Source organism: Podarcis vaucheri, assembly GCF_965113315.1.
Source record: "Podarcis vaucheri genome assembly, chromosome: 8".
Lineage (NCBI taxonomy): Eukaryota > Metazoa > Chordata > Lepidosauria > Squamata > Lacertidae > Podarcis > Podarcis vaucheri.
In genome coordinates this window covers 71,563,865-71,586,988 of record NC_138766.1, presented here as the reverse complement: position 1 = coordinate 71,586,988, position 23,124 = coordinate 71,563,865, and the positions used below count along the sequence as shown (strand labels likewise).

Genomic DNA, 23,124 nt, shown 5'->3' with positions numbered 1-23,124 from the left:
CACTAGTTTTGGTAGTGGTGTTTACACACCGTTTCTTCTTTTCTAATTTTTAAAGTACTGAATGTTAACGGAAATTATACGTCTTTGTACGTGTTAACAAGAAAAAATTAAATACACACACAGGCACAGCCGCAGAAACCAAAGGTTGCAAATTATGAGGTTCTGCAGGTTTGGTAGGGATCTCTACTCATATTAGAGCCTGCTTACCCTTGCAAAACTACAGGGTCAGGAAACGCTTTAGCAGGGTTGATCAGAATGAGGCAGAATGAGGCAGCTGCATCAGGTGGCAGCTGTTGGGGGGCAGGAAAAAGCAGTGAGGGGTTGGAGGGCAGAAGTCTATGTGCTACATTGCCTGTCCTGACCCCCTCTAAGTTAGTCTACTGCCTTGACATGTAGTGGAGGACACTGGTGTTGAAATTCAATTCAATGCCTCTGCCCTGCTCCCATTACACCTCTTCTGGGTCTGCAAAAAGCACAGGTGTGCACAAGCTTTGAACGCACATAAAATGGTCATTCCCTGTATGTGGAAGTGTGTATGCTCCTATGCTCCATGTTATCCTTTGCCTCAGGCAGCAAAATATATTTGGCCAGACCTGAGCTTAAAAATTAAAGAGTTATCAGATAGATGTATGATGGGTTTATACACACATAAACAGGTACCGGCAAAGGGAAGATGTTATTACACAACGAAGGCCAAAGGCCCAGCAATGTTAAGGGCACAAGAATTGTGTCACAACTCTCCATTCAAAAGAGCCCATCAGAATAAGAGTTATCGACTCCCAACAAAACAAGATGAATGCTGCACTAAAGACCAAAATAAGAATGTTTATGTCTCTTCCACATGCAGGCTTCTCTGGTGCCACCAGCGAACTAGTCTGGTACCAGGAGGCAGCACAGATGTGCTAATCTTGTGACAAGAGGATACAAGTTTTGTGGGTGGAAAGGGAAAGGAAAAGGATACAGTTCCTCTAAGGCCGTCTTTCACAATCTGGTGCCTCCAGATGTCTTGGGCTGATGGAAGGTGTAGTGTAATCCAAAACATCTGGAGGCACCAGCATAGGGAAGGCTATTCGAAGGTCAATTCTCTCCCTCCCTATGATTTTTCATGGGTTATACATAATAATAGGGACAAGGTCAACTATGGAAACAAGCTTTTTATCAAGGATGAAGGACACACGCCTAGTCTGGTGCATGTTGCTCTAAAATATTCTAAAGCAGTGCTTCTCAACTTGGGATAGTTCACAGTATGGGTCACGTGGTATAGTGCTTAAAAAGATCCACAGCAATCTAAAGATCTAAACAAGCAATTCTGCCCACATGGAAGTAGCTTCCCTATGGCATGGATGAGTCCCAGTTGGGTGGATTTTGTATTTACTCATTATCTTTATATAACATTTTTCCTCCAAAGAGCTCAAGGTGTCATACTAGGTCCTCCCCTCCCTATTTTACACAGAGTAACCCTACAACAGGCATCCCCAAACTCAGCCCTCCAGCTGTTTTGGGACTACAATTCCCATCATCCCTGACCACTGGTCCTGTTAGCTAGGGATGATGGGAGTTGTAGTTCCAAAACAGCTGGAGGACCGAGTTTGGGGGTGCCTGCCCTATGCGGTAGGTTCAGCTGAGAGGCAGTGCCTCGCTCAAGAGCACCCCGTGAGCTTCACAGGTGAGTGGGAATTTGAACTTGGGTCTTCCCAGTGCTGGCCCAAGACTCTTAACAACCACAGCACAGAAAAGTCCATGACCTGTGTTATCAGTCTGGCTCATGTGGATGACACATTTGCACATGCCTCAGCACTCTTGAGACTGCACTATATAGGCTTCCATGTCGCTAGGGGTTTTTACTGAACACAGTGAATATGATGGTATCACTATGAAGATCCCTTCTCCTTCAAAAGTCGCTAGGATAAAATATATTCTGCTTTAAGAAAGTGCTTTTTTTCCACATTCAACTCCAGGCAGTGCTCTGGTACACTGAGCCTTGAATCTTAATTTCCGTAAGAGAGGCCTTTGTATGGGTGAAATTCATTTTAATCTCAAAATTGTGGGAAAAGAGGGAAATGGCCCTGGAACAATGGAGCCAGTTTAAAAAACTATCCTTAAGGGAGGCTATAATTAGAGCTTCCAGCTCTCTGGAGTGAGGTAATTGTGGAGTGGGGTGGGGGTGGGGAGCCTCCTCCACAGGAGGGAATCCTATCTGCAAACGACTAGGTGAGCGAGAACGAGTTAATGCCCAGATATGGAAACTGCTCACCATGTGATCTTTCTAGCATTATGCCTCACATGAACCTATGGGAGGTAGGAATAGTATTACAGTGAAGGGTGAGGAACACAAATCAATCGGCATTTCCTCCCCCCCCCCAAGACCTACAACCCCGAATTATTATTATAACAAGCTAAGTCTTGTCAAAATACTTGGGTTATCAGCGCACACCTGTAGTCAGAGATAGTTGACACCTATGAAAATAATGTTCACGAAACACCATAAGAAGATGCTACAGCAGAAATGGCAGGCACCTCGACCGCCACAACTGCTGGTGTCAGGGTGACCAAAGGGTAGGAATGTCAGAAGCTGTCTCATAGGGTCCCATCTAGCTCAGTATTGCCAACACTGACTTGTCAGCAGCTCCCTCCAATTTCAGATTTTCTCCAGCCCTACCTGAAGAAGCCAAGGAGGAAGAGGAGTTTGGATTTGATATCCCGCATTATCACTACCTGAAGGAGTCTCAAAGCAGCTAACATTCTCTTTTCCCTTCCTCCCCCACAACAAACACTCTGTGAGGTGAGTGGGGCTGAGAGACTTCAGAGAAGTGTGACTAGCCCAAGGTCACCCAGCAGCTGCATGTGGAGGAGTGGGGAATCGAACCCGGTTCACCAGATTACGAGTCTACCACTCTTAACCACTACACCACACCGAGACCTTTCGACTGCTAAGCAGATGCTCCTCCATACATTAGTCGCAAAACAGCCTGAGCACTTAAGTAAGACACATTTTAAATGCCCCAACAATGGCTCAAAAATAAAGAGACGCTCTATGCTGCTAACAAGGGAGAAAAGTGATGAAGGAAACAGGACTGGTGTTAGGGCATGTGGTAAAATGAGGTACCTCCTTCCCTCAGAGCATCTGATCCCTCCTCATTCAATCTCCCCCAGGCCTGGCAACGCCCACTGAGTTCTCCATCAACCCAGTCCCATGGCTGCAACATCCATTTGTTTCTTGCTGTGCATCCCTACTCTGCTCCCTTCCTATGCTTGTCTCCTGAGGAGATTCAGGTGAACCGCTGAACATCATGACACAGGTGGAGCCATCCAGCAGAGGCTGTGTGGCTGTACTTGCCCAGTTCTGCCATGTGGGAACAGCTCTGCTTGCCACCCCCCTTGCTTGCAAAACATGTCAAAGAATACTAGGAGGAACAAATTTGTAGTCGCATCCCTTGGCAATGCGTGTTCAGGGCACTTACATAAATTGCCACCTATGCTCTTCCAACTGAATTTACCTTTAGCAAGCTCTACCTATTTGCTGCAGTAAGTCGACAACGCCCAGCTTCACATCAATTCCCAAACCAACAGTGCCTCCTAGCAGGTGCTACAGGGCTTGTACTAGGACATGGGTAGGCAAACTAAGGCCCAGGGGCCGGATCCGGCCTAACCGCCTTCTAAATCTGGCCCGTGATCGGTCCAGGAATCAGCGTGTTTTTACATGAGTAGAACATGTGCTTTTATTTAAAATGCATCTCTGGGTTATTTGTGGGGCACAGGAATTCATTCATATATATTTTTTCAAAATATGATCCGGCCCCCCACAAGGTCTGAGGGACAGTGGACTGCTGAAAAAGTTTGCTGACCCCTGTACTAGGACCTTGGCAGATCATGCACTGGTTCCCTGCTGGTTAGAGGGTGGAACTACAGGTAGTTCCTGCTGAAACTTTCAGACAGCACTCCATAATCCTCTTCACTTGTGATGTTAGGTGATGATAGTGGAACAATCAGGTGGCTCCATGAGAAAGGCATTCCAAAGGGGAGATGCCACCAATCGAAGCACTCTCTTCCCCCACCTTTGGCTCCCTCACTTCAGAGGGTGAGGCCACCCAGAGGACGACCTCTGCAATGACCTTAGTAATGGGCAGGCTAATGTGGCCTGGGTGATCCTTGGGGACTCAGGTCCCAAATCATATAGAGAATTAATGGCAAGCACTATTACCTTTATTTGTGCTCTAAAAATGGACAAGGAGTCAGTGAGACTGTTGAAACACTAGAAAAATATTTTCCCCCTCACCCGCCCATTGCCTGGTTTGTTAGCAGCCTAGCTTGTTTTTGGACTACCGGAACTGGGTGGCGCTGTAGTCTAAACCACAGAACCTAGGGCTTGCCGATCAGAAGGTCAGCGGTTTGAATCCCCGCAACGGGGTGAACTCCAGTTGTTCGGTCCCAGCTACTGCCCACCTAGCAGTTCGAAAGCATGTCAAAGTGCAAGTAGATAAACAGGTACCACTCCAGCGGGAATCATAGAATCATAGAGTTGGAAGAGACCACAAGGGCCATCGAGTCCAACTCCCTGCCAAGCAGGAAACACCATCAGAGCACTCCTGACATATGGTTGTCAAGCCTCTGCTTAAAGACCTCCAAAGTAAGAGACTCCACCACACTCCTTGGCAGCAAATTCCACTGTCAAACAGCTCTTACTGTCAGGAAGTTCTTCCTAATGTTTAGGTGGAATCTTCTTTCTTGTAGTTTGGATCCATTGCTCCGTGTCCGCTTCTCCGGAGCAGCAGAAAACAAACTTTCTCCCTCCTCTATGTGACATCCTTTTATATATTTGAACATGGCTATCATATCACCCCTTAACCTCCTCTTCTCCAGGCTAAACATGCCCAGCTCCCTTAGCCGTTCCTCATAAGGCATCGTTTCCAGGCCCTTGACCATTTTGGTTGCCCTCCTCTGGACACGTTCCAGTTTGTCAGTGTCCTTCTTGAATTGTGGTGCCCAGAACTGGAAGGTAAACGGCATTTCCGTTCGCTGCTCTGGTTCGTCAGAAGCAGCTTAGTCATGCTGGCCACATGACCCAGAAGCTGTCTGCGGACAAACGCCGGCTCTCTCGGCCAATAAAGCGAGATGAGCGCCGCAACCCCAGAGTCGTTTGCGACTGGACCTAATGGTGAGGGGTACCTTTACCTTCACCTTTAACTGTTTTTGGACTAGCTTGTTTTTGGACTAACTGTGGCTTCTGGGCAGTCTTCAAAGGCAGCCCCACAGACAATGCTTCATAGTAGCCTAAACTCTGCTGGAAAGGCCTGTGGGACCGTTAAGAGTAAAATCCCACCTGTGTTTCTCAAACCAGGATAATACTTCAATCAATAAAAAACCATAATAGCAATTGCGATTTTTGTTTTGTGAGTGGCAATAGGTTACTAAGGTTCCTGCAGGATATTTGCTTCATACCATGGAGACCAGGGTCAGGCCGACCTGGGCTGCAACTTAATAGCGCTGACTGAAGTAAAAGGCGTTTCAACGGCAGGCTTGCAATTTCTGGCTAAGACTATTAGCCAGCATTCATCTGAAGGTAGGAATAATTTGAACTGCAACCCTGCAGACAAACACTGACAACGCCGAGGATGCTGTGAAGCTAGAGTTATCCAGGGGGAGGAAATGTACAGAGTAGTGATGTCAGGCTGTGTGTTATGTCAGGCTTAGATGCTTCAGTAAGAGTAGAGCATCCCTCTGTTTCTTGCAATGTTTCCTTTTGCTTTACAGAAGGATGGAAGAAGGCAAGTTATACACACATGCTAAGGGCTATTTTGTTTGTCCATTCATTTTGTAGGAAGTGGGTAATAGTTTAATTTTTATTTTTTTAATATTTTTTGGTGCAATGGACCTAACGGTCAGGGGTCCCTTTACCTTTACCTTTTATGCCCAGCACTTGCAAAGCTTCCCTCCTATGTTATTAACATCTTTTCAATAAAATGCTAACATTCTTCTGCAGGCAAACGACTCATGCACAATGGGGGATTTGTCTCACTAAGCACAGCAGGATGTACTCTTTCATCAGCAAACATCAATAGCCCAAAATCACTCAGGCTATCAATGAAAGCTTTTCTGAACTCTTCTGCAAATGGACTTCCTTCGCTCAGTATTAAGACAGTCCTTCTGCTCCTAGTGTCACAATGGGCTGTCTTCAATCCTAAGCCCGGAAAATCCCATGCAGAAATACAAGGATCACGTTTATCTTCCTTATATGCAGTCATGGCTACTCTTACTGAAAGGTCAACGCATTACATTGTCACTGGGTTTTCCCTCTGGTTCCAAACTGTTTTCAGCTGCTTTTATTTACTCTAACAAAACAGAATGCAGCAGCTACCAGATCACCTTTCCTTTCCGTTAAATGGGCCTTCACTGAATCCTCACAATTTGTATCAATAATTACGACACTTTCGGAGCCAAAAATAAAGTAAAAATCACTTTTACAGTCCTCACACACATTTTTATATAAGTTTTGACTAATGTACATAGTTTTGCAAGGAATGTTCCTTAATATAATGCATTTTTGTATGTCTCCCCCCACTAATACCTTCACTTTTATGCACATTACCATAAATATTACCAATGCAGTTCTTGTTGTGGTAGTGCCCAATCACAAGATTTGAGGGATCTTCCAGAATTCCTTTTACAACTATCAGCTGCTGATGGTTTGTTTACCAAACTGATATATTATCAACATCCATTTTTGTATGAAAAGGTTTAAATTTATTTCTCCATAGGAGCTGAATAGCTGTTCACACAATTTCTACTTTTGTCCTTGCTGTTTGCATTAGGGGTGGGGGAAAAGCTCTGTCTGACACTCTGAAGAACAGCTGCCCATCTGACCTAGTACCTCAGGTGGCGCAATGCATCTGGCTGTTAACCAGAAGGTTAGTGGTTCAAGTCCACCCAGGGACAGCTGTAGGCAGGATTCCTGCACTGCGGGTTGCTTCTGACTCTATGATTCTATACCAGCTGGTTTCCTGGACCCTTAGTGGAAGAGAACATTTCAGCAGCTCTTCAAAGTAACATTTTATAAAATAGTTCCCAAGTCAGAATTCCCTCGAATTTCAGTAAAATATCAAAACCAGATATTTCTAAGCTTTAAATCAAGCATGACTACAAATCCTATTTTCTGAGCAGCCCTAATAAGTACAATTACGTTTCAGTTAAGTTTGCTGGGGGATGATGCCTTACCTTTGCTTCTTCATTGACATCCCAAGTAAAAGATATGGCATTATAAGCAATTTCTTCTATATTCCCAATTGTGTTAAAGCTCTCCTTGTAGTCAGCTGCAAAAAAGAGCAGATCACAGATCATTTTGTAAAATTTAGATTTTTGTGTTTTTACTCAGGCATGTTTTCACATTCCACATCACTTGAGTTTCACTTATGGTGACTACAATATGTTACACTATCTATGAGTATGTGTCACTTAGTTGAACACAATCCAGGTGTAACCTCTGTTTAATTTCTTTTGTTTTACTGAAGATGCCCTGACGCCTCCTCACAGAACTACATTTCCCCATGATTCCCTGGGAGGGGGGGAATAACAATTAACATGATTGCATCGCCTCAGAAATAAGGCCAATTGTGGTCACTGGGAATTGCCAACTAAGAGTGTGCGAGATTGCAGCCAAAAAGAGTTTACAGCTGTGGTACAGATAAGCCCCGAGTCCTCAAGTGCCTTATCTTTATCTCATTTTGCACACCCAAAATTCATGCAGAAATATCACAGGCAATACTGTATGCAAAAGCACAAAAGACCCACTTAATAGCTCTTGGGTGGAAGCATCTTGCATGATATTAAATAGGAAAATGATATCCAGGACAACATATATAGTTAGGTTGTGCTGCTCTGACTCACACAGGACAGCAAGATCTGTTCAGTTTAGGTCACTCCAACTGAGAGTTAAAATGTGACAAAAGGTTTATGAGAAAGGCTGATTACAACTGATACAAATATAGCCTAGGGGAAAGGGAGGGTACAGTATGACAGTATCTTTTAAATATGTTAAGATTGCCATAAATAAGAGGAAGAGCCATGACTAGTGCCAAAAGCTAGGCAAGCTGAATAGCCATGGGGCATCTCTGCTCTGAAAAGCAAAAATGGGTACAATTCTGCTTGAATGGCAAGGGAGAAGTCATGGTGAGGAAATAGAATGGGGGAGAGAAAATGGCTGATGGCCCACTGCCCAGTTACTCCCAAATTCTGAGCCTATTTCGGGGGGGGGATAATAATAATGATGATGATGATGATGATGATAATAATAATAATAATAATAATAATAATAATAATGGAGGTGGGCTGATAGTTCATTGCCCTGAAGCCAGAACAAGGGATAAAAACCAATGTGGGAGTAAGATAGAACATGAGCCAAATAATAGGAAAAGCTTCTGAGAAATGCAAGCCTACTGAGTCACTGGTTTTCAGTTGATGAGGCAGGACTTACAAGTGAGTTACAACATGATCTAAAGCAGGTCATAATGGTAATGCTACTATCCTTATCTTTTGTTTACATTTCTAAAAAGAAGGAGAATGGAGAGAAAAATGAGAAACAAGAGGCAACAAGAAAAGAGAAAATGTACATGTAAGCTTGACAAACGTCAAGTGGGTTCTATGATGTCAGTCAGCAATAAAGTTAGAAGTGAATTCAGTAGAGCACTGCTAAAGGCAACGACTGGACCAGGGCGGTCCAATACCAAACTTGCATTCAGTGACCAGACTGGGGTGATCCAACAGCAAACTGATGGGTCACTAATTGGCTATCCCTGCTCTACAGCAAAAACAACTTTCTGGTGCCTGCACTTATTCCCCTACTAGAAACCTCCAATGTTACAAAAGGCACCAGTGAGCATGGATCTGGTACGCAGGATGAGACTGCTTTCTCACTCACCAATGTCAAGGACCCTTTGCTTTGCTGTGTGCTGCCGAGAATGCCAGTACTTCCAATGCTTCAGCTGTTCGTCGCGGTTTTTATCCTCGCTGAACACAACCATGATCACACTCTGGAAAGACCACAGGAAAACCTTAAGATGGTTGATGGGGTTGACCAAGCATGAATGCTAAGCAAGATAAATCCTTAAACATTTTTTGTCTTGCCATTTGTTCCTACCTGGAGTACATTTTGCTCCTATTTTTCTGATAGGGAAATAAATAAATAGCTGGACTCTTGTATCCACAGATGTGCCAGGGAGGGATTTGCAAATCTTAATGAAACCACACACAACTCTCATGGCATTTGTGACATTGGCAAGCACAGAGATCTCCCATAGGCTGCCTCCTGCCTCCTGTATTCACTTATTTTAAAACATTATATTTCTCTTTTCAAAACAAGTTTCAAAGAGGCATACCAGGGACGGGGGGTGACCCACCAATACTATCAAAACTGACATTTTTAAAAAAGAACAGAAAATAAAATTATTATTATTATTATTATTATTTATTATTTATGCCTCGCCCATCTGGCTGGGTTTCCCCAGCCACTTTGGGCGGCTTCCAACAAAACACTAAAATACAATAACCTATTAGACATTAAAAGTTTCCTAAACAGGATTTCAGCTATTGAAGGCTTCTTGAAAAGGTCTTACAGCCCAACTAGACATGTTGTGTGTCACCCTTGAATACAATCACCCATGATTTATTTCTTGAAATAAATATACCAGTGGGGGTAGGTTGAATTCAGCTTGGGAGTTCAGGCGCTGGGTGAGGAGAGGTTAATTCCCTCCTCCACACTGTTTTCCCAGTGAAAAATGCCCTATATGGCGTCTGTATGTTTTGTCCCATTCGGCAACTAACAATTTCATGTTTTCACGGGGGAAACAGTGTGTGGGAGGGCAGAGATTAAAACCCTCTCATCCAGTACTGAAGCACCAAGCTCTTAAGATCTATTTTAGAAATCAAACAGGGAATCCTATGCACATATCTCTCTGGTCACATCTAGTTTGCCTCCCACGCCTTGCCCTTGAAAGTTCTGTTTAAAGTCAAGATGCTTTTATCATTACTTCGCATTTGTATGCTCAAAGCACTAAGGATTGGCCGCATCCAAGCTGCTGCAGCATGGAGGTGCAGAAATCCCCCTGGGCGCTGTTACACTTTCTGCCTGAGGCAAGTTTTGATGCAGCACACCATCGAAACTGATTGTAACCAATGCCCTTGTCCTGACTTTGTGGCTTTCTGTGGACTTTTAAATGTTTTGTCTCGTTGTTGTTTTACTGTTCAGGACTATACAGTGGTACCTCGGGTTAAGTACTTAATTCGTTCCGGAGGTCCGTTCTTAACCTGAAACTGTTCTTAACCTGAAGCACCACTTTAGCTAATAGGGCCTTCCGCTGCTGCCGCCACGCCATCGGAGCACAATTTCTGTTCTTATCCTGAAGCAAAGTCCTTAACCTGAGGTAATATTTTTGGGTTAGCGGAGTCTGTAACCTGAAGTGTCTGTAACCCGAGGTACCACTGTATGCTGCCCTAAGAGCTTTTTTAAACTGAAGGATGATCTCTTTCCAATAAATAAACAAATGGGAACGAAGATAACTTAGTAGTCCATTAAACATTGCTAGAGGGGTTCTGTTGGTTTTTTTTAAGAAAAAAGCAGATCCAACCTGTTTCAGCTGACTGCTTCGTAAGTCTGTTGGCAGAAATGAGCGGCCGTGTCAACAAAGTGTGTTTGGAGGCAGGGTGAAAACACACACACACACACACACACACACACACACACAAAGCACCATTAGTTTATCACTATTACCAATCTCATAAAGACCAGCCGTACCCTGACTTTGCTGATGGGATGTCTGAAGCATTTGTTGTCTCCAGTCTCGCTCAGAGTTATGGCATAGAACTGCCCTTTGTTTAAGTACGTCATCGGTCCTTCTCCTTGCTTTTGACGCAGGGATTTGGTTGCTTCCAAAGTATAACGGAATGTGCTGCTATGTGAAGAAAGTTAGAACACAACACCAGCAGAATCAATAACAAAAGCCACTAAGTTCTAAAACACAGATATTAGGCTTTTATGGAGTCGTATAAATGGCTGCAGTTCAAGAACTAGCCTGGCACAGCTAGCTTGGAAGTGGGAAATAACAGGTTCAGCTCTGCCATCAGGTATGAAGCTCAGCTGGTGGCCTTGAACAAGCCGCCATTCCCTCTCAGCCTAACTTACCACACAGGGATGCAAGGCTAAGAAGAACAATTCCGAGCCCATTGGAGGAAGGAGAGGTGTGGGCAGAATAAAAGTGAAACAAAAATAAACAAAAGGTCTAGGTAACTGCCATGGTATTTACGTCAGAGGCTGTAATGTTGTCATAATGGAATTTATTGGCCACAAAGCAAACACAGCACACACCCATCCCCAGGGTGATTTATTATTGCATTCCGTATTTTTACATAGATAGATGTGTTTAGTTTATTTTATAAAGAAGGGCGGGGGGGTATTGTTTGTTTGTTTGCAGATTTATAAGCTGCTTCCCAACAAATGTTTCCGAAGCAGTGCACCACTAAACACACACATAGCAAAAATAAATATATATGTGATAATCTAAGAAGCATTGAGAGTTGCTGCCGTTCAGTGTAGACAATATGGAGCAAAATGGTCCAATGGCCTGACTCAGAATAAGGCAGGTCCTATATTCCTATGGTTTCAAGGAAAAATTATTTACTATGGATAATTTATTTACACTCCTGTTTTCAACAGGAACGCCTGGGCTTCTTGCCGTACTACTATGTTGTCTCTTTTACAGAAGCCAAAGTGGGATATATATATAAAATAATAATAATAATTTATTATTTATACCCCGCCCATCTGGCTGAGTCTCCCCAGCCACTCTGGGCGGCTTCCAATCAAGTGTTAAATACAGTACAGCGTTAAATATTAAAAACTTCCCTGAACAGGGCTGCCTTCAGATGTCTTTTAAAGATAGGATAGCTGCTTATTTCCTTCACATCTGAAGGGAGGGTGTTCCACAGGGTGGGCGCCACTACCGAGAATATATATATATATATATATATATATATATATATATATATATGCAGGTTTTGGTGTCTTCGGGTGTCTTCCTGTGTAAGAGTCGGGGTGTCTGTGCGACGTTTCGACGAGGTCTCACTCGTCATCTTCAGGCTGGTGCTTTCGGCTTCTTGTTACTGGAACAGAGCAGAGTCTGGTGTTTGAGTTCCTATAAATACTGTTGAGGGGTGTGGTGTATAGCCTCCAACGTTCTGGGCAAAGAGGAAGTTCCTAGATTAGTGTGCCTTTTCTTCTTTTGTTCCTTAATTACTTGAGGGATATCTTGGGTGATTTCATGAGTGATATTCAGAATATCACTGGGTGGGTCATTAAGTGTAGATTAGTTGCTAAAGCTTTCGTGTCTTGACCTCTTGAGCTTGTGAAGAGTTTTTCTGAGAAGATGGCTGTGCTGCATTTAGTTGTGCTCTGGCTTGGCTTCGTGTATAGGGGCGAGCTATGGTTTTGTGCCTTGTGCCAGCCAGATCTGTGTAGATATTTTAAGTAAATAAATATTAAGTGCACCAGTGATGGCCACTGTCACAACATAGACTTGAGAAATGAAAGAGCAAGAGCTTTAATAGTGCCACATTTTCAGCATTATTTATACTAACTGTGCCTTGAAGGACAAGTGTACCAAATTTCAGCCTCTTATTCGTTGAGAAAGTGCCTTAACAATTTTGATACCTCCACCGGCTGGTGAGAGAGGCACAAGGAAAAAAGAAGGAATGCTGAAAGGAGACCATCACAATTTCCTGGATGATGGAGTAGCCACCAAGGATGGGCCTGCATGCCCTCTGTTTACACCTGACGCAAACCAGGAGAGTCCAGTGCACTGCTGTTACTTACTTGGCTGTTTGTTCGTAAATGTATTCCTCAGGCCCCACAGATCCACTGCGGTATTTCTGGAAAACAAAGAGGAAATGTGCATCAAAAGAGTCAGATCAAATCGCTTGCGTTTTAAAAGTCAAAGGATTACTGATACGGTTAATCAGGTACTTTATTAATTACATTTGCATATGGCTAAAACAAGGGTCTCATTTGCACACCACAGTAAGCCAAAGGAGGACTTACTACTGTGACCATGAAAATGTGAAGGATTCTTGAGACAAACTTGCCTCTGCTTTGCTCCCTGGGCTTTTAACCCCATCGCAGTGCAGCAGCTAAGCCAAGTTTTGGCTGACTGTGTCGTCCAACCTGGTTTTCTCCACCTGATCTACAATTTGTAGCCATAGGACAAACCTTGCTTACAGATCACAATTAAGGAAGAAGGACCTTAATCGCGATTCTCTGGTTTGGGTGACATGCCGCACGGGAGTTGAAAGCCTGGGGGAGAGCAAAGCAGAAGTGAGCTGGCTTCTGGAGGGCATGCTAAGATATAAACATGGCCAATGTTTTTGAACGCCAGAAATAGGTTTTGTTTTTCATGTGAAGCCCAAGAATAGGACATTACCTCAGAATAGGTATTCCCTTCTTTGTGGCAGAAAAGAGGGAATGCCTCTTTTAAGCTTGGCATTTGCAGTTCTTATAAAAATAACAAGTTGGCTCCATCTATGCAGGTGACAAAAAAATAAGAAAGGCTGCAATCCTAATCCTATTTACCTGGGCGCTGTGGGTTAAACCACAGAGCCTAGGGTTTGCTGATCAGAAGGTTGGCGGTTTGAATCCCCGCAACGGGGCGAGCCCCCATTGCTCGGTCCCTGCTCCTGCCAACCTAGCAGTTCGAAAGCACGAAGTGCAAGTAGATAAATAGGAACCGCACTGACGGGAAGGTAAACAGCATTTCCGTGTGCTGCTATGGTTCGCCAGAAGCGGCTTAGTCTTGCTGGCCACATGACCCGGAAGCTGTACACCGGCTCCCTCGGCCAGTAAAGCAAAATGAGCGCCGCAACCCCAGAGTCGGCCACAACTGGACCTAATAGTCAGGGGTCCCTTTACCTTTACTAAACCCCACTGAATTCAATAGGGCTTTTCCTCTGCTGAATAGGCCTGGTTAGGATAGTGCTGTTGGTCAGTACAGCCATACCCACAGCAGCCCAGCTGAAAGACATACCTCTGCCCCTCCATCTTTGAAAGTTTCGCTGTAAGTGCTATCGGGAGTACTCCGCTGGTCATCTTTCAGGTAGGTTGAATGGGGCATGATGCTGGGCACCTCATAATGCGCATGCTCAAATATAACACTCCGGTGCTCCTCATTTTCTCCCCTTGCGTAATGCGCCGATGGAGCCACATAAACAGGGGTGTACTCTTCTGCTTTCACCACCATCACCCCCGTCACAGAAATGGAAGTTGGGCTTCCGGATACGCTGGAACTGAACTGCTCCCTTTTCGACGTCTCCAGCTGCTCCTGATTCAAAGAAAGGTTCACCGGTACTGTTTTCAAAACCTGGACTCTGTTTTCCCCACCGCTGGCCAAGTTGCTCTGAGCTTCACTGGTGGAAAGGCAACTTCTGGGGAAAGAAATGTGAATAAAAGGAGATGGACTAAGTTTTGTAACTACAGTTAACCGGTGTGGTGCAGTGGTTAGTGCTGGACCAATACTAGGAGGACTCAAATCCCCACTTGGCCATGAAGCTCGTTGTGTGGCCTTGAGCCAGTCTTACTCTTTTCTCAGCTTTATAGGGCTATTCTGAGGGAAGTATCAGCTGCTCTCTCTCTTGCTCTCTCTGTGTGCATATGTGTGTGTGGACACATGCAGAGGGAGAACCATGGATCAACCTGTGCTCCTTGGAAGAAAGATGGGTTATAAATAAATAAGATTCCACTTTTCTGGCTTCATGTTTATATTGTTTTGGCTTTATATTGGGGCATTATTGCTTTTAATTGAACTGTTACCCACCCTGAAATAAGCTGAATAAAAGGCAAATGCAAATAAAAAGAACAAAAAAATTGAAAATAAAACACGTAATATGAGGTGTAATAGTTATTAATGCATAAAGTTTCATACTGTTTAAGCTGATTGGCTTGGATCCCTAAGATGCAATTGTTTTTTTTTTTTTTTTGCAAATATTTTTTATTACATTTTCTATAAAAACTTCCATCTTTCCATTTTCCACATCACGTATTTTAGTTTGTTGAACCTCCCTCCACTCCTCTGACAGTCATCCATAATAATTCTCCTATTTACACATTTCTTAATATATAGTATCACCTTTAAGTAATTCCTTTATATCCTTATTTACATTTTTGCGATATTCCTCACTTTTCACAAAGCCTCTTTAAAACACACTAGCGTTGTATTCTCCTCACATATAGTTTTCAAATACTCTCTAAATTTTCCCCAATCCTCCAAAAACTTATGGTCTCTTTGAAATCTAATTTTCCCCGTTAGTTTGTCTAATTCCGCATAATCAATTAGTTTATTTCTCCATTCGTCCAGAGTCGGTACTTGTTCTTGTTTCCACCTTTGAGCTATCAGCGTCCTCGCGGCAGTTATTGCATATTGGAAAAGTTTGAAATCCTTCCTTTTAATTTCCCTTCTGGTTATTCCTAGTAGAAAGGTCTCTGGTTTCTTAACAAAGCTATATTGTAGCATTTTCCTTACTTCATCATATATTTTTCCCCAGAAACCCTTCACTTTCTCGCATTCCCACCACATATGCATAAACGTGCCCTCTTTCTCTCTACACCTCCAGCATTTATTACAGATCTTATACATTTTGGCCAATTTAACCGGTGTTAAGTACCATCTATATACCATCTTCATGGCATTTTCTTTTAGTGTTATGCATGCTGTGAATTTCAGATTTTGATTCCATATCTTTTGCCACTCTTCCAGCTCTATACTGTACCCTAGATCTCTGGCCCAGTGGATCATTACCTCTTTCACCTCCTCATCCATCGTATGCCATTCTAGTAGGATTTTATACATTTTTGATATGATTTTACGATCATTATTAACAATTTCTGTTTGGAACTTCGAATCCTTTTCCTCATACCCTTTTTCTTTCACCTCCTTTTTAAACATATTACTTATCTGCCAATAGTGCAACCAATCCCGTACATGTTCTTTCACTTGTTCATATGGCTTAACTGTCCATTTGTCCCCTTCTTTGAATACCAGGTCTCCATATGTGACCCAGTTACTTTCCATATTGAGTTGCTTAATTCCCATCATCTCTAAAGGGGATAGCCAATGTGGTACCCCCCTTTCTAATATATTTTTATATCTGATCCATACTTCGATTAGCGATTTCCTGAATATATGATTTCCAAAAGATTGATGACCTTTTCTACCCTCCTGCCATAGATAAGCGTGCCACCCGAACCTATTGTCGAATCCCTCTAAGTCCAATAATTTCGTGTTTTTGAGCTTTATCCAATCTCTTACCCAGCAAAGACATGATGCCTCGTAATACAACTTCAAGTCTGGCAGGGCAAATCCTCCTCTCTCTTTTGCATCCGTTAGCAGTTTATATTTAATTCTCGGTTTTTTGCCCTGCCAGATATATCTTGAAATCGATCTCTGCCACTCCTTAAAAATTTTAACTCCTCTTAATATTGGGATCGTCTGAAATAAAAATAGTAATTTGGGTAGCACGTTCATCTTGATCATTGCTATTCTGCCCCAAAAGGATAGTTTTAACCTCCCCCATCCTTCCAGGTCCTTCTTAATTCCTTTCCATATCATAACATAATTATTCTGGTACAGATCAATATTTTTTGGTGTAATCCAAATTCCGAGATATTTAACCTTTTTAACAACTTCAATTCCCATTTGTTGTTGGAACTCTTCAATCATTGATTGCTCCATATTTTTAGTTAGAATTTTAGTTTTTTTCCTATTTAATGTGAAGCCTGCCACTTCCCCAAATTTACCAATTTCCTCTAACACTTCCTTTACGCTGGTCATCGGGTCTTCCACCGTAATTATCAAATCATCAGCGAAAGCTTTGGTTTTGTATTCGTTTTGGCCTACCTTCACCCCTTTTATCCTTTCATTTTTCCTAATTGAATTAAGAAGGATTTCTAGGACCAATATGAACAGCAGGGGTGAGAGCGGACAGCCCTGTCTAGTCCCTTTTGATATTTCAATTTCTTCTGTTATCACGTTGTTCACTATCAGCTTCGCTCTTTGTTCGGTGTATATGGCCTTTATTCCATTGTAAAAATCATCCCCGATCTCCATATTTTCCAAATTTTTCAGCATGAAATCCCATGATACGTTGTCGAATGCCTTTTCGGCATCTACAAACATTAATATTGCTCGTCTCTCAATCCTTACTGACAGAAATTCCAATATGTTTATTATGTTCCTCACGTTATCTCTCATTTGTCTGCCAGGAAGGAAACCCGTCTGGTCTTCATGGATAATACTCAGTAATACCTTTTTTAGTCTCTTTGCCATTATTCCTGCATAGATTTTATAGTCCGTATTCAATAAGGAAATCGGTCTATAATTCTTTACTTGTGTTGTATCTGCATCTTCTTTGGGTATAAAGGTTATATACGCCTCTTTCCACGTCTCTGGGATCTCTCTTTCTTTTAAGATGTTATTCATTACCTCTTTTAGTGGTTTTATCAAGTCTAATCTCAATTCTTTGTAGTACCTTGCTGTAAAACCATCTGGTCCTGGTGCCTTCCCGTTTTTCAACTCTGCTATGACCCCCGTAATCTCCTCATTCTCTATCGGAGTATTTAACCCCTCTCTTGCTTCTGTCGAAATCTTTAGTACCTCTTTCTCTCTTAAATACCTTTCTATTTTCCTCATATTATTCTTCTCTTTATTTCTGTACAGTTGGCTAAAAAAGTCCAAAAATCCTTTCCTAATACCTTTGCTGCTGATGATCTCTTCCTCTTTCACTATGATTTTATTTATTGTGCTTTGTTCTTTTCTTTTCTTAATCTGCCAGGCAAGCCATTTTCCTGATTTATTCGCAAATTCGAAGTTCTTTTGTCTCAGTCTTTGAATGTTCCTTTCCACCTCTTTATTAATTAGCATTGCAAATTGGGTTTGCAAGGTCTTGATACTTTGTCTAATTTTTATGTTGTTAGGTTTTTGAATTAACTTTTGTTCCTTATCCATAATTTGTTCTAGAATCTCTTTTTTCCCTTTCTCTCTGTTCTTCTTTCTAATTGAGTTTTGTTGTATGCAGAATCCCCTCATCACAGCCTTACTTGCATCCCACACTATATTCATATTCGTTCCTTTATTGCAATTATCGGCAAAGTATTCTTTCAGTTTCTTCTGAGCCCCTTGCACGAATTTTTGATCATCAAATAAATAATCATTCAATCTCCATCTGAATGTTCTTTCTTCATACCCTTTGATTTCTAATCTAGTTGGGCTATGATCTGAGATTACTCTTGGTTCAATTTCTACTTGATGAACTCTTGGTGTTAGCTCCCCTGATATCCAGATTTGGTCAATTCTCGACATTGATTGGTTAGGTTCCGAATAGAAGGTGAATTGTCTTTCCAATGGAAATCTTAGCCTCCAGATGTCCATTAAATTACAATTTCTGACCAATTCAAAGAATGATTTGGGTAGTTTACCTTCTTTTGTTCCACCATCTCTCAATCTGTCCATTTCTATCGAAACTACCCCGTTCATATCTCCCATCAGAATTATCTTTTGATCCACATATTCCAATAAAAGTTCTTCCAATTTTTGGTAAAAGACATTTTTATTTCCATTAGGTGCGTAGATCCCCACGATTATTAGTTTCTCCCCTTGCCAATTGATTTGAACCCCAATAACTCTCCCTTCTTCATCCTTAAAGATTTGTTTGGCTTCTATTTTACTTTTTATATATAGGACCACTCCCCTCTTCTTTTGTTTGTCTGAGGATATGAATTCGTTTCCAAGTCTTTTATTTATCAAAATTTTTCTATGCCTTTTTGCCACGTGCGTTTCTTGCAGACAGATTATATCTAAATTCTTTTTCTTTAAGAATTGTTCCACCTTGTTCCGTTTTTTTTTGTCGTTCAGACCATTAATATTCCAGTTCCATATTTTTAATGCCATCTTGTTACCAAATTATAAAATTATCTTTCCCTTCCAATATTTTGTTATAATCTTTCCTCCCCTTCCTCCTCCTCCGCCTCCTCCTCCTCCTCTCCCCCCTCTTCATCTTCCTCTTCCTCTGGTTTCCCTTCAGTCCTCCCACTCTCCCCCACCTCCTTCACTCCTTTTATCTCCACTCCACCTGTTGCTCCTTTAACTCCTTCCTCCTCCTCTATCCATAACTCTTTGTATTTCCTCTGAAATTTGCCTATTTCTCCTGGGCTGGTCATCCTATGTTTTTTGTTTTTGTAAGTGAAGGAGATCCCTTCTGGATATTCCCACTTAAATTCTATATTATTATTCTTAAGAATTTGCACTTGTGATTTGTAAGGGTCTCTCCGTTTCAACAGTCTAATTGGAATATCTTTAAAGATAATTATGTAGCTACCGTCAATATACAATCTTTTTTCTCTATTTTTCCCCAATACCAGATTTCTCATATCTCTATCCTTAAATGTTATGAGGCAGTCCCCTGGAAATTTTTTTGCTCTAGTCGTTTTTACTTTCATCCTAAAAGCATTTTGGATCGTATTTGCCACCTCCTCTGCTTGAAGCTCTAACCACTTAGCCAATTCTTCTGTCAGTTTTTGCCTTATATTCTCCCCTTGATTCTCTGGTATTCCCCTCAACCTTAAGTTAACTTCCCGTTGCCGAAGTTCGTTCATAGAAATCGCGTCCCACATTTCTTCTTGAGCTTTACTAGCTTCTAGTAGTCCTGCTCTAGTTTTATCCTCCTCCCGTCTCAGATCTTTCACTTCTAATTTGGCCCTTTTCAGCCCTTCTTCTAATACATGTGTCCTTCTAGATACCTCTTTTATTTGTCCTTTAAGCTCATTTACTGTTTCGTCTATTTTCTTGTCCATTTTCCCAATTTTTAAATCTACCTGTTCTATTTTTGTTTCCAGATTTTTCTCACTTTGTCTAATTTCTGCAAACATTTTTAATATTTCGGCTCTAAAGTCTGATTCTTGCTTAGACGCTTTTCTCTCTCCTGGGGTTCCCCCGTTTCCACTTTTCTTTTGTACGTGAGACATTTTAAACGTAAGTATCTTATTGCACCACTTCAATAGACTTAGAAACCTATTCCAAAATTAGGATCCCCAGCTCCCCACAAAGATTATCAATCAAATAATAAATATCAGTTCCCCCAATGTTTTACAGAGCAAGTTCCTATCCAGTAGGTCCCTTAAGTCCGTAGATATTCCATGTACTTAGCACTAATAGATTTATAACTCATTAATCAAAATATTGTTGAAAGGAAAAGGGACCTTGTATAACCTCAAAACTGCAATAAAGGAAGAGAGTTAAGTTGAAGTCCTCCCAGGGATATTCAAAGTTTGTCCTCTTTTAAGAAAATGGTTGAGTAGGTAGAGTCTGGTAGAGTCTAGTTTTTCATGCCCCCAATTGGGCTATTCCTTATATGGTCTTCTCTTGTCAAAGTAAAGTAAGGTAAGGTAGCTATTTCCTCTTCTTGCCCTCAATTGGGCTAAATCCCAAAGAAAGTTCTGACCAACCTAAATCTTTGAATGCTCAGGCAAGTCATAAAAGATGCAATTGTTTTAATTGCTTTTATACATGCAACTTTTTTATAAACCTTTTTGTTGTGTTGCAAAATTGCTTTGAGATGCTTCACAGGAAGCAATTCATAAATGAAATAAACAGTATTTATACTGCATGGTGAACAGGAGCAGATCCAGGAGGCTCTTGCTATGTGGGTGCCCTACCATGGTGAATCTTGACCCCAGCCCTGATCATAAGCCATCTTGCTACTTTTTAAAACTCATACTCCAGCAAGTATTCCACCCCCACCCCACCCTGCTTAGAAGCAGCCTATTGATGTGCTTTTAAAATAATAATATAATACTGTACCTTTTATCTTGGTCTTCTTGATTATCACTCACTTTGTTAAGAGACAACACCCTTTTATCTCTAGGAACCTGAAACAACAGGATTCACATTATGCGACTATGATAGTGATGGCAGGGGATAAGATTAGCCAGCTGGACCAAATTTGACTCTCAAAGCAATCTTATCTGTTCCCTGTAAAAGGTAAAGGGACCCCTGACTGTTAAGTCCAGTCTGAAACGACTCTGGGGTTGCGGCGCTCATCTCGCTTTACAGGCTGAGGGAGCTGACGTTTGTCCGCAGACAGATTTTCCGGGTCATGTGGCCAGCATCACTAAGCCGCTTCTGGCGAACCAGAGCAGCGAACGGAAACACCGTTTACCTTCCCGCCAGAGAGGTACCTATTTATCTACTTGCACTTTGACGTGCTTTCGAACTGCTAGGTTGGCAGGAGCTGGGACTGAGCCACGGGAGCTCACCCCGTTGCAGGGATTCAAATCGCCGAACTTCCGATTGGTAAGTCCTAGGCTCTGTGGTTTAACCCACAGCGCCACCCACGTCCCTATTTATGTATTTAGGAATTTAGATATCCCAGTTTTTGAGGCACTTTGCAATATACGCTTAGCATACAATAAAATCAAAGAATGACAAGACAGCAAAACCCAAACAAAACATGAAAGCAAAGCAACACTAAAAACTATCCAGAGCATCAAGGCAAAATATATACAACCCAAGCCCTGGAAGAATTTTAAAAATCTCAGTTATTCATCTAAAGCAGGGGGGGACTAATCTGTGTCCCTTCAAATGCTGCTGAACTTCAACTCCCTTCGGTCTCAAACAGTGAAGCCAATGATCAGGGATGCTGGGAGTTATGGTCCAACAACATCTGGATGGCCACAGGGTAGCAACTCCTGGACTTAAAGGCTAAATGAGAGGCAGTTAGCCAGGCCACCATAAGAAGGACATTCACAACCTCGGTGCCACTACCAGAAAGGCCGTGTTCTGTGTCCCAGCAAAGCAAACTTCCAGAGGTTGAAAGATGGACAACACCTCAGATGACCACTATAGAGAGTGAGCAGATTCATGCAGGAGGAGGCAGTTCTTCAAATAAGCTGGCCCCAGGACACCGAGGGCTTTATAGGTCATAAAACACAAGTTGAATTTTGCCAGAAGTCAGTGCAGCTTGATTAATCCTCGTTTGAACTCCCTACCTTGTAATAATCGTACAGTAATCCAAGAGCAGCTGCACTGTCCTCGTCCCCATTGATGCTCATCATAGCCTTTGTAGCTGCTGTTAAGGGATTTTCCAGATAAGATTTCCAGGCTTCATCTTCACTGGTGTAAGCCCTCCTGGTATTGAATGGAGCATCACTTGGCACCACAGTCACAAGCCGGTTTTTACTGCAGAAGAAACAGGCAAACATAAACACAGGCAGTGGTACCCAAAGAGACCTCTCATTGCAATTCTGCAAAGGCAGGCAAATTTCAGTAGCACAATTCATCCTAGACAGAAGAAGAAAACATGTGGCTTTTTGATCATCCAAAAGAGGCAACTTTTTTTTTAAGGGGGCTACGTTAAGAACTTGAGGAAAAGTCACTTGATCCGGGGCAGTCCACCTATAGTATTGACCTGTTCCTACCTCTTTTTCGTAATAGTGACACAGACCATAAAGTGAGAATATTCTTCACAACTATGAGCAGGGCAGTGTGGTTGGGTAAGTGAAGACAAGCTACAACAATCAACTATAACGTTGTTCACTGCTCCTGCTCAGGCTGCACAGAAAAAGCATTTTGGTTCCTGAGATTCATTCTGATTGCATAGATAAAATCTAAGGGATAGAATTCTACAGGATGTGTTGCTAATGTGTGAAAACAGTCAAGATCCAATGATCCCCAGGCACACATCTCCAGATGGTGGAGATGGCAGGCGCCATCCTGACCCCCAAGCGTCTTCACTTGGTTGCAAGTGGCCAATACCCAGGTGCAAAATGCGCCTGGTGCCTGGTTAATTTCGAACACTGCGTACAGGAGAGGAATTCTTTTGGATACCTGGACTCCAAGTCATTTAGGACATTATATGTCAATAGCAGCACCTTAAATACAGCCCAGAAACGAAGACATGGCCAGTGAAGGTCCTTCAGGACTGATGTTATCTCAGCTGGCTGCCCCAGTCAATGTAAGTTTACTGCCCATGTTTAAGGGCAGCCCCACATAAAGCACATTACAGTCATCCAAACGGAACATTCCCAGAGCCTGAGTTGCTACA

At 42.3% G+C, this 23,124-nt stretch overlaps 1 protein-coding gene across 3 annotated transcripts in view; it reads right to left on the bottom strand.

Annotated features, from left to right (window-relative positions):
- Positions 1-23,124, bottom strand: part of GRHL2 (grainyhead like transcription factor 2) — an 84,544-nt gene that overhangs the window by 36,616 nt on the left and 24,804 nt on the right. For 2 of the 3 annotated variants that reach the window (XM_082235669.1, XM_082235667.1), the window contains exons 2-8: positions 22,070-22,259; positions 20,883-20,950; positions 14,061-14,457; positions 12,857-12,912; positions 10,784-10,940; positions 8,912-9,023; positions 7,213-7,307 (exon numbers count right to left, since the gene is read on the bottom strand). In XM_082235669.1, coding sequence (XP_082091795.1) covers positions 7,213-7,307; positions 8,912-9,023; positions 10,784-10,940; positions 12,857-12,912; positions 14,061-14,457; positions 20,883-20,950; positions 22,070-22,135 — 951 coding nt within the window. In that variant the 5' untranslated portion in view covers positions 22,136-22,259. The remainder of the gene's footprint in view (positions 1-7,212; positions 7,308-8,911; positions 9,024-10,783; positions 10,941-12,856; positions 12,913-14,060; positions 14,458-20,882; positions 20,951-22,069; positions 22,260-23,124) is intronic. The other variant, XM_082235668.1, reaches the window with a different exon arrangement.